This window comes from Salmo trutta, chromosome 36, assembly GCF_901001165.1.
Source record: "Salmo trutta chromosome 36, fSalTru1.1, whole genome shotgun sequence".
NCBI classification, from domain to species: domain Eukaryota; kingdom Metazoa; phylum Chordata; class Actinopteri; order Salmoniformes; family Salmonidae; genus Salmo; species Salmo trutta.
Genome location: NC_042992.1, coordinates 23,546,821 through 23,562,798, shown reverse-complemented (window position 1 = coordinate 23,562,798; position 15,978 = coordinate 23,546,821). Strand labels below are relative to the sequence as shown.

The 15,978-nt window shown below is 42.9% G+C and overlaps 1 protein-coding gene across 3 annotated transcripts in view; it reads left to right on the top strand.

Moving 5' to 3' along the window:
- The first annotated feature begins 1,655 nt into the window (after window positions 1–1,655).
- LOC115175682 (septin-7-like) overlaps window positions 1,656–15,978 on the top strand; it is a 51,497-nt gene continuing 37,174 nt past the window's right edge. For 2 of the 3 annotated variants that reach the window (XM_029735116.1, XM_029735115.1), the window contains exons 1-3: window positions 1,659–1,844; window positions 2,519–2,520; window positions 10,276–10,378. In XM_029735116.1, coding sequence (XP_029590976.1) covers window positions 1,790–1,844; window positions 2,519–2,520; window positions 10,276–10,378 — 160 coding nt within the window. In that variant the 5' untranslated portion in view covers window positions 1,659–1,789. Of the gene's footprint in view, window positions 1,845–2,518; window positions 2,521–10,275; window positions 10,379–15,978 lie in introns of all 3 variants that reach the window. The other variant, XM_029735118.1, reaches the window with a different exon arrangement.

The window sequence follows — 15,978 nt, the reverse complement described above, 5'->3', positions numbered from 1 at the left end:
TGTGCACCAGTGTCTAGTTTGAACTTTAGCTTTGTGCCTTGTGTTCCTATCTCAATGTCAGCAAAGGCTTGCTCTGTCTCTGATATGTGACTTTTTTGTGTCACTGAATCAATAAACAGTTCATCATCATTTGACTCTTTGATTGACATTTCATCTTCACTCACTGTGTGTACTGTTTTCCCACGGTAAGCTCTGCACACTTTTGCAAAGTGATTCCATTTACCACATTTAGTACACTGTTTGCCTTTAGCTGGGCAATTTCGTTGTTCGCCATGCACTTTGTATCCACAATATCCACATGTTTTGGGGCGTTTTGAGTCTGTGTCGCTCTGTTTTGGAGTTATGTCTCTCTCCGTTCTGAAACGCGCTCTCTGGGCACCAGAGATGCTGCTGGTGAAGGAGGAAGGGTGTGAGAAGGGTCTGGGGTCAAACTGGAGAGGTCTGAAGGAGAAGAGGACACACGGCACAGCAGTGACATCCAGACTGGACTGGCTGGAATGCCCCCTGTAGCCACGGAGGACCGTACCACCGCCTCAGCGCAGCCCAGGACCAGAAGCAGCATCACGGAGGAGGAGGAGGGTCCAGAGGTGCTGCTGGTGAAGGAGGAAGGGTGTGAGGAGGGTCTGGGGAACTCTGGGGAGGCCATGGTCATGGAGGACAAGCAGACTACACCTCCTCCTGAACCCACAGAGGAACCAGCTGAGCAGCACAGGACCACACACAGTGTCACTGAGTCAGTAGACATGGAGGAAGGGAAGCCTGATCTGCTGCTGGTCAAAGAGGAGACAATAGAAGACGAACCAGAGAGTATTGATCTGCTGAGTGGACTAAAGATGGGGGAGCAAGGTTGTTGGCTGGAGGCTAACAGAGGAGACTGGGTGGCCATCTTGGATTCCCAGACCCAGATGGGTGCAGCCAAGGCCCCGGGGACGACACCAGAGGCAACATATTGGAGTGTGCAGTCCATGAGGACCTGCTGAAATCTGGTGTTGCTGGCGGGGGAGACTGGACCTCTGAAGCGGCTGGTCACAAACCCTGGCCCCGGATCAGAACCCTGGATCAGGAGCCATCACTCTTCCTTCCCGAGTCAGAACCAGGACCGAACCACGAGGGACAGAGACTCCAGCACCACGCAGAACTACAGGATGTTTCTTAACATAACTCTTTATTAACTAGCTACAACTACATGTTCGCTTATCTCCAACCACGATCAACTGACCATGCCCTAACCGTCTGCGTGGTCTTAACCAATCACTGCACAGTAGGATACGGCGGTAAAATGCATCCAATTATAATTCAGTATGTATTCACATATGAATATTACAGCCCCCTCAAAGATTTTAAAAGCATTGGATTGGTGTAAGAAATATGGTATCCACTCATGGGGAGAGACTTGGAATTTAGCCTCAGATTAACCGGGTAGGTAGGCCTACACCGCAGACTGAGAATCACCAGCAGTACCAAGACATTTTTAATATGAAGAAAGTGGACTGTTCTGTCATTTATAGCAAGGGTGGTAAATAGCACTGCCTGTGTGGAATTAATGTTTATTTTGTGCATTTTATTTTACCCCCATCCAGTTGGCGGCAACAATACTCCTTGTGTATGTAGTTCGCTATTAGACCTCACCGAAGAAGAAGAATACGTTTTTTTTTTTACAGTACTAGTCCTCTATCCATCTCTATGTCTCCTTCACTTCAAGCAGACAGTGGACATTTTTGGTCTTACGCGAATTAAGTTGCGTACGACTTTTACAGTTTTGTGGTATCCGGTGAATTCGTGAAAGGGAATGCCGAACGGTGAAAGGTCCGTTAGTGAAGCGCCTGGGAACGGCAACATTATGGGTAAGTTAATTCATACAGGAACTTTTGTTATCGTTTGTGTCCTCGGGGTAGTCAGCTAACGTTAGCTACTAAAAAACCTGCAAGAATTAGTTAGCTATGTTAACTTGCTTAACTAGAAAAACAACGATAGCTTGAAAATGACTGAGTACTGTGTGGCATTAACTGTATTTGTTCGACTGAAGTGTGTTTGGTCCCTGGCACAGAGTCTGCTAGTACTAGCAAACGATAACTAACTTAGCTAACGATACAGTAGGTAGATACCTAACTAGCATTTTGAGATACGATCAGTGAAGTTGCTCAGTTGACCTTCTTCACACAGCATATCCTTTGGCCAGTAGTCAATTTATCTGGTTCAACCAGAGAAGTTGACTACTACTGGCCAAAGGATATGCTTGGTGAAGAATGTCAACTGAGCAACTTCAGATGCCAGTTGTGTTGCTTGTGAGGAGTTGGCAACCCCAACAAAGGTGCATCATAACTAACGTTAAGTTACGTTTCTAGCTAGCTACAGCAACTTACCTACAGTAGCTAACAAAACTAACGTTACATAGCTAAGTTAGCTTACTAGCTACTAGTACAGATAGAAAGAGGTTAGTTATAAACACGTTTGCCACTAACTAGCTAGCTAGTAGGTTGTGATGCCTGGATAGTTGATGTCGCAGTTTGCTTGCTAGCTGTTATTCTGAAAAGTCGACGTAGCTAATGTTAGCTTGGTATCAGATGTAAAATGTCAGTGTTGGTCAAATAATCATTAGTTCATTCAAATCGGTTTAATCAATGCTAAAGTCAGTGTGAGGGAAACCTGGAGCAAAGTTATGAATCTACAAAGTTCCTCAAACATCTAGTTGGATACCTACATCATTTGAGTGTCTATCAAAATGTCAAACAGAAACTCTCTATTCAGCATCAACAAAATGTTTTCCTCGGAGTGGGGTAGGATGACTGCAGTATCTACTTTTTAGAAAACCTAGTCCTTTACATGAGACTGGATTCATACTGTGGTACTGTACTCACATAGTGGATGCTCTGAGTGACTGTGCCTGTCAGTTATTCCTCCATGTGACCTGTAGCATCTGTCATGGAATGGCTTGCAGTGAGTGTAGAGGCCGTCATAGATCGTCACCCTAGCCATTCAAATGTTTTCTCTAGTCGCTATGGAATGCATGCAATGTTATTACTTTAGCTTGAGTAAATAAATGCAGTTTCCCACCATATCTCTCTGTTGTTATTGAACAATTGCCATCTCCCCATTATTGTGGCTAAGGTAGCCTAGTGGTTAGAGTATTGGGCCAGTAACCGAAAGCTTGCTGGATAGAATCCCGAGCTGACAAGGTACAAATATTTCGTTCTGCCCCTGAGCAAGGCAGTTAACCCACTGTTCCCCAGGCACCGTAGATGTGGATTAAGGCAGCCCCCCCCGCACCTCTCTGATTCAGAGGGGTTGGGTTAAATGCGGAAGACACATTTCAATTGAAGGCATTCAGTTGTACAACTATCTAGGTATCCCCCTTTCCCTAACAACTTTTGTGTCAGTCAGGGCTAGGGGTGTTGGTGACACCTGTGTTTTGTTATTCATAGGATAAAGGCTCTTCTAAACGAGGAGTATGGAAAATTAATTTGTCATGTTAATTGGTTGGAAACTGTGAGCATTTCTGGGTTGCAGGCCAATTGAATGCATGACAGATGTATCCTATGCACTACACGCCAAGCCTTCCTCAGTGTGATGGATGACCTATTGTCCCCAGTGACACAATAGGAGTCCAGTCTGTGAGTCAGTGTGTCACATGGCGAGGCCTGGGAATGACATCAGTTTGTTTAGGTTCCCATAAAAGCTACATTTTTGTATTCTTCTTCCTCTATCGTATTCATTCAGTCCTCCTCAAAGATTTTAAAAGCATTGTTTTGGTGTGAGAAATATGGCATCCAATCATGGGGTGAGAATTGGAATTTAGCCTCAGATGAGCCCGGTAGGTTATAGGGCTGGGAACTGCGAGGGACCTCACAATGTGGTCATAATACTTAGGTGCCGATACTATATGTAGTACAATCCTCACCATTCTATATTGCGATTCGATGTTCCAAACTTATTGCTCCCCGTATGTCTGCTGTAGAGGGACAAAATAGAACCATGAGAAAATGAGTTTTGATCAGTCATAGAAATGAAAATACTGAAAACAAATTGGCTCCCTATTTAAAAAGAAGATTGAGAACAAGCTAGGAAGGAAAAATACTGTAGTTTTGCTGCAGTTACAGACAACTAGCACAAAAATAATATTGTCATATTGTCAACAATATGATATATCGTCAAAGATGATATCCTGATATGTAACTGTATAGATCCACCCCATCACTCTACTAGTGAAGGGAGAATGGATCAACCGTCCATGTAGACCGCTCAGGACTGTCTTACTCCTACAGACTTAACATTATTCCTAAATTACAGTATAGAAATAAAATGGACTGTTATGAAGACACTCTATAGCATGCAAGTGTAACAGATGTATATCGTACTCTCCTTGCGTTGTGTTTTCTCCTAATAAATCACATCAGCCAGTGGTCCCAGTTGAGCATCATTTATTCCTGTTGTTAAATGAGAAACAGCACGGTAGTTGTGCAGGGCTTAATGATACTGATGGCTGTCGATGGCAAAATCTGTAGCATGAAGACAACTGTGTTAGCAGTGGGCTTATGTGACCATTACAACGGTGTATGCTAGCTAACACACTTATCTACAGCAATCATATGCCAAAGCACATTCCAGAAAGCCCCTCAATCCCTAACAGGTACCATATACCCACACATGTATAAATCAGTAACGTACAGCAAACTTGTACACATTGTAAAATATAAAATATAAAACAGTATTCAGAACGTGACCTACCCCTTGCATCACATTTTCATACTGGGAAGACCTGACGTTCGCGATCTCCCCCTATCTGCAAGCGGGGCCAATCACAACACACCTTATTGTCATCAGTTGAACCAACCAATACGAATGCTTGAACATTAAGTACAAATTTCTTTAGAGGCAAGTGGAAACATAACCAACCCTGTTACACAAGACAGACTCTGATGGAGAGGAAGGAAAAACTGTACACACAAACACACACACTGGTAAGTCCAGTGTCTGGGACGGTGCAGAAAGGTCATGGGAGGTGTCAGACTTTCTGCAGCAGCACAGAACAACATTCTCTACTGTGTATCCTCTAGTATTTGCAAGCCAATGTCAGTTTACTGTGCTAGGCTAACCTGCTAGGCCTTGCTTTGGGGTTAGTTTAACACACCTCTTTCTAACCTTGGGCTCTCTGAGGCAGACTGGCCTTAATCCCACCACATCTCTTCCGGCAGTTTACCCACCACCAGCAAAGAAGAATAACAAATCTACTCTGCTGGAAGCAATGTGAGTGGGAACATAATGTATCAGGCTATCAGTGCATTGAAAAGCATGGGGAAGAGTGGTGGAAGGGGAGGCCTAAAGGAGAAGGCAGCGCTGCTTTCCTGGAGCTATGTAGTGGCCTTTGTTAAAGCAATTGTTATAAAAGGTTGAGCTGAACAGGCAAGACACGGATGTCCACCACACCACATGTCCCTCTCAGTGACCCTGGCCTAGGTGGAAGCTCTCTCTCCAACCTTGACAGTGGTATTGGAAATGTATCATGGGTGTTGCCTTGAACTTCCTTTAGTACATGTCAACAAGCCTCTTATGCCTGCTATATGAGTCAGGACGCTGGGGTAGATGTAGCCTATATTTCACTCCTTTTTTTCATAAGATAAAGGCTAACTTTTATGACCCTCCCCTTGGACTCACGGAGAAGTATGGACGGCTCATTGTTATTTGCTCTGACTTGCACATCAAACATTTCTCTTCTCAGCGCAAGCTAACAAAGAGATCAACATTATGATGATGATGCTGCTGTCTCAGCTATGTGCTGAAGTGGTTGCCATTTGTCTGATCAGCGACAGGCACCACTGACAGTCACCACTGACAGTCATACTGCATACGTGACAGACGCTTCTGCTCCAGAGCAGGCAGGCAGACACAGACAGACAACAGGAGGAAGTGGCTTGGGCGGTGAGGCATGCTACAGTAGGCTACATCTGTCAATGTATAACCCTCAAAGACCCTCAAAGGCTAGGTGGGGCACATCCTCTCCTGTGGAAGTGGGTCATTAATAGCCAATGAGCTGAAAAACTGTAGAGGAATGAACAGCCTCCTCCTCTGAGCAGTGCTTTACTGGCAGAAACAGCTCATCCGCTTAATAATCTCAATATTTTTGGCCCAACTGTCTGGGTCTGGGATAGCCTGAGTGAATGCTCAAATTCTTGCCACCCTGATCTTGATGGTTTTACACTACGATGTTTGAGAGACGAAACATGTAGGAAATTGCTTTTTGTTAGTGTGAGGACTGAAACATGGTGCCTAGCTACTGACTCGAGACTATCTGCTATTCATCAGTCTCTCCAACGCTGGAAGCCGTGTGAAGAGGCCTGTGGGCTGTCGGCCAATGGGATTTCACGGCTGTGGGCTGGTAGCCAATTGGATCTCATTTCACATCAGCCGATGAAATGACTGAAGGATGCATCACCTCAACTCTGGGATTAACCAATGACAGCTCCCTTAAACGGGCCTAAAATACTGTAGGAAGTTTGAGTTGTAACTCCAACAAAACTGACCCTCTGAAGTGAGCTGTAGGAGTGGAGGATTAGGCTATTTGAATGCTAGGTAGGTTGACCATGTTTTCCTCTCTCTGATGTGCTGAATAACAAGCATCATTGGCTGTCCTACTGCTTTAGCCTGAACTTGTTTGTGTCGTTACAGTTGGTAAATAGGTTATTTTTCTTCTCTTAACAGAGAACATTGTTTGGCTTCTGAGCCCACACTCTTCTTCAGTAATGGCTGCTATCGTATTTAGGTAAAGACCTATTACAGAGGGTCTTTCATGTCACTTTACTGGCAGCCAGGGAGCTGTAAAATAATCTGAGGCTAAAATCCTGTTTTCCAGAATAGACTCGTCATTAATTGTGATCCATCTCCGTGTTTTACACCCTCTCTAAAGAAAATACATCCATACATACATACATACATACATACATGCATACACTACCGTTCAAAAGTTTGGGGTCACTTAAAAATGTCCTTGTTTTTGAAAGAAAAGTACATTAATTTGTCCATTAAAATAACATCAAATTGATCAGAAATACAGTGTAGACATTGTTAATGTTGTAAATGACTATTGTAGCTGGAATGGGCTGATGTAAAAAAAAAACAATTCAAAAAATGGAATATCTAGGCGTACAGAGGCCCATTATCAGCAACCATCACTCTTGTGTTCCAATGGCACATTGTTAGCTTATCCAAGTTTATCATTTTAAAAGGCAAATTAATCATTAGAAAACCCTTTTGCAATTATGTTAGCACTGCTGAAAACTGTTGTCCTGATTAAATAAGCAATAAAACAGGCCTTCTTTAGACTAGTTGAGTATCTGGAGCATCAGGATTTGTGGGTTCGATTACAGGTTCAAAATGTCCAGAAACAAAGAACTTTCTTCTGGAACTCGTCAGTCTATTCTTGTTCTGAGAAATGAAGGCTATTCCATGCGAGAAATTACCAAGAAACTGAAGATCTCGTACAACGCTATGTCTTACTCCCTTCACAGAACAGCACAAACTGGCTCTAACCAGAATAGAAAGAGTGGGATGCCTTGGTGCACAACTGAGCAAGAAGACAAGTACATTAGATTGTTTCTCAAACTAGTCAGACGCCTCACAAGTCCTCAACTGGCACCTTCATTAAATAGTACCCGCAAAACACCAGTCTCAACATCAACAGTGAAGAGGCGACTCCGGGATGCTGACCTTCTAGACAGAGTTGCAAAGAAAAAGCCATATCTCAGAATGGCCAATAAAAATAAAATATATTAAGATGGGCAAAAGAACAGACACCGGAGAGAAGAACTCTGCCTAGAAGGCCAGCATCCCGGAGTCGCCTCTTCACCTTTGACGTTGAGACTCTGTACGCCTATGTAAATATTCCATTAAAAATCAGACGTTTCCAGTTACAATGGTAATTTACAACATTAACAATGTCTACACTCTATTTCTGATCAATTCTATGTTATTTTAATGGACAAAAATGTGCTTTTCTTTCAAAGACAAGGACATCAAAGTGACCCCAAACTTCTGAACGGTAGTGTGTATGTGTGTCTGTCTGTCTGAGACGTTTATGCGTGGGTTTGACTACAAATAACCTAGCCCTATAAAACATTGGTAAAATCCCTTCAAATAGAATGAAGAAACTGAGTGGAAAAAGACTGGTTATACCCTTAGTTTTTGTCAAAAATTACATTTTTGGTGAAAGAGATGCAGAAACTAGCATTAATCAAGCAAACCAAAATGATGTGTACCACCACCACACATCTGCTGATCTGATTGAGTGCTATAGGCAAAATAGAGTAGCAAGACCTATCAGGTATATTGTATAGGCTAGAAGTTACCAGGGTAAGCTATACCTCAAGCTATGCCTTTCTGACTACTATATGAGTAGGCATATCTCTTATTCATGATTGCACTTGCACATTGAAATGCCGTCAAAGTGAGATTGACACCTGAGAGTGCGTCTGGGCTTTTATCCGCAGGCATGAATGTGTTATTCTGACACAAGATGGATGGTGGACTCATTTGTTGGTCTTGACTGATATACTGTATTTCAAATTCTTTTTTTCCTTTATGGTGTGGTGCTCCTCCTGTCTACCGTGGACTGTGAATCATTCTGCATCTCCTCTCATCCACCACCACCTCACGGTCAACCATCTTGACCTGTACACTCTCCAAACCAGCTGTAAGTATTATTGTGACTGATTACCTTACACCACTCCACTGTACCGTACCTTTAGGCTATAATATTTACTTATTTGACAATGTTAAGAGACACTACATGACCAAAAGTATGTGGACACCTGCTTGTCGAACATCTTTTTCCAAAATCATAGGCATTAATATAGAGTTGGTCTGCTATAACAGACTCCACTCTTCTGGGAAGGCTTTCCACCAGATGTTGGAAGATTGCTGCGGGCACATTAGTGAGGTCAGGGCTCTGTGCAGGCCAGTCAAGTTCTTCTACACCGATCTCGACAAACCATTTTTGTATGGATCGCGCTTTGTGCACGAGGGGCATTGTCATACTGAAACAGGAAAGGGCCTTCCCCAGACTGTTGCCACAAAGTTGGAAGCACAGAGTCGTCTAGATTGTCATTGTATGCTACAGCGTTAAGATTTCCACTCGCTCTGGAAAAGAGCGTCTGCAAAATAACTTAAATGTAAAAATGTCCCTTCACTGGAACTAAGGGGCCTAGCCCGAACCATGAAAAACAGTCCCAGGCCATTATTCCTCCTCCACCAAACTTTACAGTTGGCACTATGTATTGGGGTAGGTGGTGTTCTCCTGGCATCCGCCAAACCCAGATTAGTCCATTGGACTGCCAGATGGTGACGAGTGATTCATCATTCCAGATAATGTGTTTCCACTGCTCCAGTCCAATGGCGGCGAGCTTTACACCACTCCAGCTGACTCTTGGCTTTGTGAATGGTTATCTTAGGCTTGTGTACGGTTGCTCGGCAATGAAAACCATTTTATGACGCTCCTGACAGCACAAGAATGGTTTGATGTTGCTTCCAGAGGCAGTTTGGAACTCTGTAGAGGACAGACGATTTGTACGGACTACGCCCTTCAGCACTCGGCGGTCCCGTTCTGTGAGCTTGTGTGGGCTACCACTTCGAGGCTGAGCCGTTGTTGCTTCTAGACGTTTCCACTTCACAGTAACGGCACTTATAGTTGACCAGGGCAGCCCTAGCAGGGTAGAAATTTGATGAACTGACTTGATGGAAAGGTGGCATCCTATGACGGGTGTCACGTTGAAAGTCTCTGAGCTCTTCAGTAAGGCCATTCTACTGTCAGTGTTTGTCTATGGAGATTGCATAGCTGTGTGCTCGTTTTTATACACCTGTCAGCAATGGGTGTGGCTGAATTAGCCAAATCCACTAATTTGAAGGTGTCCACATACTTTTGTGTATATATAGTTTAAGAATGTTAGATTGGGCGTATGAATTAAATTCTGATAAATGATTGAATTCAACACAACAAATTGTCCATGTTGCTGTTTTTTTTAAAAAATTTTACCAACACCGAAATGTATTTTACCAACACCGAAATGTATTTTACCAACACCGAAATGTATTTTACCAACACCTAAATGTATTTTACCAACACCTAAATGTATTTCCTGAACACGTCAAGTCATCAGTTTTTATAGGCAAGTGATATCCCAGCTACTGAAGCAATAAGTCAACGGTGTTGGTAACCAGACTTTTGTTTAGCCTTGTTACCTGCCCGGACAGTTGGGGAAAAGCATTAACTGATGTTTTGGTCTACAGCAACAGAAGCTTCTGGAAGGTTATGTGGGCTTTGCCAATCTCCCAAACCAAGTGTACAGAAAGTCTGTCAAGAGAGGCTTCGAGTTTACTCTCATGGTCGTTGGTAAGTAGAGATCTTTGCAGCCTATTTTAAGTCTCCCGCTCTTTTCCAAGTAAGACCCTAAAACAACAGAAAAAAGAACCCGGTGTTCATCTGGGTAAACAGATGGAGATTTTACTGCTGTGTAAAAAGCTGTTTGCATATTATTGAATGGATCAGTGAAGTATGCATGAAAATGACTGTTAGAGGCACTGACTGTGTCCCAAATGGCACTGTAATCCCTATGTAGTGCACTACTTTTGACCAGGGTCCATAGAGTGCTGATCAAAAGTAGTTTAGTGTGGGGAATAGGGTGCCGTCTCTGTTCGAAAGATGCGGACACATCTGTGTAAGAAATGTATGTGGATATCTAATATAGCCTACACATGGCCATAGACGTTCATGTGTTCAGTCCAGCAGTGTTCAATTTTACAGTCAGGAATGTTGTCATGCCATAGTGCTGGCAGCTGGCTGTTAAAATGCATTAGCGATGCTTTCTGTTGCGTTGGGATAACTTGTCTTGAATGTAAAGCGGGACTTGAAGAAACCATATTTTAAACAAATGTGCTTGAGCAATGGAGGGTAGGCAGGGTTTATTTCCCCCATACTGTGGAATGTGTTTGTACATTTGTGTGTGTGCGAGGTGTGTGGTGTTTGAGGTGTGTGTATAATGTGCCTTTTGGATTGTGGGTGGGAGGTTTCCTGTAATTCCATTCATGCAGCCAGAGTTGGAGCCTGAACATCTGAAGAGAGAGAGGGATGGAGGGAAAGAGACACAGGGTGTAGGCACCTTTACAACCCTGCCATTCTCCACTCCATCCTCTCTGTTCCATAAGTCCTGCCCAGAGGTACAGTGCCTTCAGAAAGTATTCACACCACTTGACTTTTTCCACATTTTGTTGCTACAGCCTGAATTTTAAATGGATTAAATTAAGATTGTGTGTCACTGAAATGATACTTTTAGTAATGTTTACAATTGTAATGAAAAATGCTGAAATGTCTAGTCAATAAGTATTCAACCCTGTTGTTATAGCAAAACGTTGCTGAACAATTCACATAAGTTGCATGTACAGTTGAAGTCAGAAGTTTACATACACCTTAGCCAAATACATTTAAACTCAGTTTTTCACAATTAATCCTAATAAAAATTCCCTGTCTTAGGTCAGTTAGGATCACCACTTTATTTTAATAATGTGAAATGTCAGAATAATAGTGGAGAGTGATTTATTTCAGCTTTTATTTCATCACATTTCCAGTGGGTCAGAAGTTTACAGACACTCAATTAGTATTTGGTAGCATTGCCTTTAAATTGCTTAACTTGGGTCAAACGTTTCAGGTAGCCTTCCACAAGCTTCCCACAAGTTGGGTGAATGTTGGCCCATTCCTCCTGACAGAGCTGGTGTAACTGAGTCAGGTTTGTAGGCCACCTTGCTTGCACACGCTTTTTCAGTTCTGCCCACAAATGTTCTATAAGATGGAGGTCAGGGCTTTATGATGGCCACTCCAATAGCTTGACTTTGTTGTCCTTAAGCCATTTTGCCACAACTTTGGAAGTATGCTTGGGGTCATTGTCCATTTGGAAGACCCATTTGCGGCCAAGCTTTAACTTCCTGACTGATGTCTTGAGATGTTGCTTCAATATATCCACGTAAATTTCCCTCCCTCATGATTCCATCTATTTTGTGAAGTGCACCAGTCCCTCCTGCAGCAAAGCACCCCGACAACATGATGCGGGGTGGCAGGCCTCCCCCTTTTTCCTCCAAACATAACGATGGTCATTATGGCCAAACAGTTCTATTTTTGTTTCATCAGACCAGAGGCCATTTCTCCAAAAAGTACGGTCTTTGTTCCCATGTGCAGTTAAACTGTAGTCTGGCTTTTTTATGGCAGTTTTGCTGAGCAGCCTTTCAGGTTATGTTGATATAGGACTCGTTTTACTGTGGATATAGATACTTTTGTACCCGTTTCCTCCAGCATCTTGTGGAGTTCTACATTTTTTTCCCCTGAGGTCTTAGCTGATTTCTTTAGATTTTCCCATGATGTCAAGCGAAAAGGCACTGAGTTTGAAGGTAGGCCTTGAAATACATCCACAGGTACACCTCCTATTGACTCAGGCTAATTGACATAATTTATCAGAAGCTTCTAAAGCCATGACATTTTCTGGAATATTCCAAGCTGTTTAAAGGCACAGTCAATTTAGTGTATGTAAACTTCTGACCCACTGGAATTGTGATTCAGTGAGTTATAAGTGAAATAATCTGTAAACAAGTGTTGGAAAAATTACTTGTGTCATGCACAAAGTAGATGTCCTAACCGACTTGCCAAAACTATAGTTTGTTAACAAGAAATTTGTGGAGTGGTTGAAAAAAAAGTTTTAATGACTCCAACCTAACTGTATGTAAACTTCTGACTTCAACTGTATGAATGACTATCTCTGTACCTCACATATTCAATTGTATGTAAGGTCTCTCAGTAGAGCAGTGAATATCAAACACATTTTACCACAGGGACCAGGGAGGTTTTCCAATGCCTCGCAAAGAATGGCACCTATTTGGAAGAGGGGGGAAAAAAGACATTGAATATCCCTTTGAGCATGGTGCAGTTATTAATTACACTTTGGATGGTGTATCAATACACCCAGTCACTACGAAGATACAGGCGTCCTTCCTAAGGAAGGAAACCGCTCAGGTATTTCACCATTAGGCCAATGGTGACTTTAAAACATTTAGTTGCTGTGATGGGATAAAACTGATGATGAATCAAAAACATTGTATTTACTCCACAATACTAACCTCCTAATTGACAGTGCAAAAAAGGATGCCTGTTTGCAATAAGGCACTGAGGTAAAACTGCAAAAAAATTGGAAAAGAAAACTAAATGACAGAGTGAAAAGAAGGATGCCTGAACTTTATGTCCTGAATAGAAAGCGTTATGTTTAGGGCAAACACATCACTGACTAACACTTCATATTTTCAAGCATGGTGGTGGCTGCATCATGTTATGGGAATGTTTGTCATCGGCAAGGACCAGGGAGTATTTTTTTAGGATTAGAAAAAACCGAATGGAGTTAAACTCAAGCAAAATCCGAGGAAAACCTGGTTGTCTGCTTTCCAATAGACACTGGGAGACAAATTCACCTTTCTGCTAGACAATAACCTAAAACACAAGGCCAAATATACACTGGAGTTGCTTACCAAGACGACATTGAATGTTGTACAGTTTTGACTGAAATCGGCTTGACAATCAATGGCCAGACTTGAAAATGGCTGTGTAGCAGTGATCAACAACCAACTTGACAGAACTTGAAAATTGAATGATGTGCAAATATTCTACAATCCAGGTGTGTAAAGCTCTTAGACTTACCCTGTAAGACTCACAGCTGTAATTGTTGCCCAAGGTGACTCTAACATTTATTCACTGAGGGGTGTGAATAAGATTTCTCTATTTCATTTTCAATACATTTGCACACATTTCTAAGAAGATATTTTTATGTTGTCATTATGGGGTATTGTGTGTAGGTGGGTGAAAAAAAAGAAAAGTAATTTCATCCATTTTGAATTTGGGCTGTAACACCACAAAATGTGGAATAAGTCAAGCGGTATGAATACTTTCTGAAGGCACTGTACCAAACTTGGTTGTACAGGAAATGGCTGTGAACACCCTAATGAGGTCATATTCTGTCCCCTGGCCCCGTGGTTGGCGGCGGGCTGTCGAGTCAACCCATGCCCACCTGCCCCAGGGCCAGGAGAGTGGGAGCAAGAGAAATAACGAGGGAGGAGGAGAAGAGGGGGAATGCCTGCCTGTTATTCCAGACCCACTGCTGTCAGTCTGAGTAGAGTTGAAGCATTCAAGTGGTCTCTCCCTGGAATTTCCCCTTTGCTGCGCTCGCAGGAAAAAGACAGTTATAGGTTCAATTTTGTCTGGAGCATGTAATTAGAATGGCAGGGTAATTGAAGCTGAGCTCATGTCATGCTGTAGGAGATGCATCGTCTGATAGTAGTGCATGTTGTTTACTCTCTGCTGCTCTATGGGGTGTGTTTCGCTCTGTGCGTTTTCTTCATTACCAGAGAACTCATGTAATGGCCCTGGTTGCAATGTGAAGAGTGCCAAAGTATTTTAGAGGTGACCGCATACTAGTTTTAATTTGCTCATAGCAGAACTCTGCAAGGTGACGCGAATGTCTCGCATACTTCGTTAAAAGACCTCTCGCTTGAAAAATGAGAAAAGCGGCAATCGTACTGCTTGTCCCTCTTGAGATGCCGTATTAACAACAGCCAGTATACACTTGCTCAAAATATTCAAAATTAATCAAAGATAAATCAAGAAATCTGTAATTAGGCCTCCCAAGTGTCGCAGCGGTCTAAGGCACTGCATTGTTGTGCTTGAGGCGTCACTACAGCCCTTGGTTGAATCCAAGGCTGTGTCACAGCCGGCCGTGACCGGGAGACCCGTGTGGTGGCGCACAATTGGCCCAGCGTCGTCTGGGTTAGGGGAGGGTTTGGCCGGCCGGGATTTCTTCGTCCCATTACATTCTAGCGACTCCTTGTGGCGCCTGCAAGCTGACTACTGTCGCCAGCTGGACAGTGTTTCCGCTGACACATTGGTGCAGCTGGCTTCCGGGTTAAGCGAGCAGTGTGTCAAGAAGCAGTGCAGCTTGGGAGGGTCGTGTTTCAGAGGATGCATGGCTCTTGACCTTCGCCTCTCCCAAGTCCATATGGGAGTTGCAGCGATGAGACAAGACTTTAACTACCAATTGGACATCACAAAATTTGGGAGAAAAAGGGGTAAAAGAAGAGTCTGTAATAAAATTGACTTTTTTAGAGGGGGTCTTATTTGAGCAATTTTACATCAGAGATGTTTGTTGTAGTATTTCTCAAGTGGAAAAAAGCGCATGAAAACCAGTCTCTCGTTGAATGACAACAAGCATTTCATTGAAGAATCCCATCCATAGTTCCTACTCCTAGGAGTAGTACTGTTGACCAATCACCAACGAAGAGGCATAGATTTCGGCTACTGAACTTCGACTTGCCTCAAGTGAAAAAGTTGTGTGCACGAACAGCCCCCCAAAAAACTGCCGGACACTAAAATGAACAAAAACGTCACGAAATTGTCATAATATATGCGTGAACTGTTTCGACTGGAAAGCAAGCATGCGACAGGCTTTAGGCTCTCTTGGTCAGAACTGATTGTCAGCAGCCCAAGTCAGTGAAAGTGGGCCACAGCAGTCAGATGTTTGCATCCATCGGTAAAAGTCAATATTTGCAAATGATTTACAATGTTTGACCTTGATCTTGGCCAGAATGGCTACTGCACCGCAGGCTGCCGTAGTTCAGCTCATTGTGGTTGCCCTTTGTTGACACACTTTTTTTTATGCATTTAAGTATTTATCTTCTCTGGAAACTATGTCCCCCACAAACAAGTAGGATTTGACTCGCACGCTGACTCGTTAAAGGAAATTGATGGGTTTGCCAGAAGATATTTAAAGAGTATTGTCATGTGCTAGCCAGACTTATAAAGTTTTATCGTCTTTTTTCCTGTTCCCTATTTGAAGGGAAAATCCCCTTTTTCAACAAACACACATGCGCGCTATCATCTGAGACATACTTTACCTGAACGTTAAATAT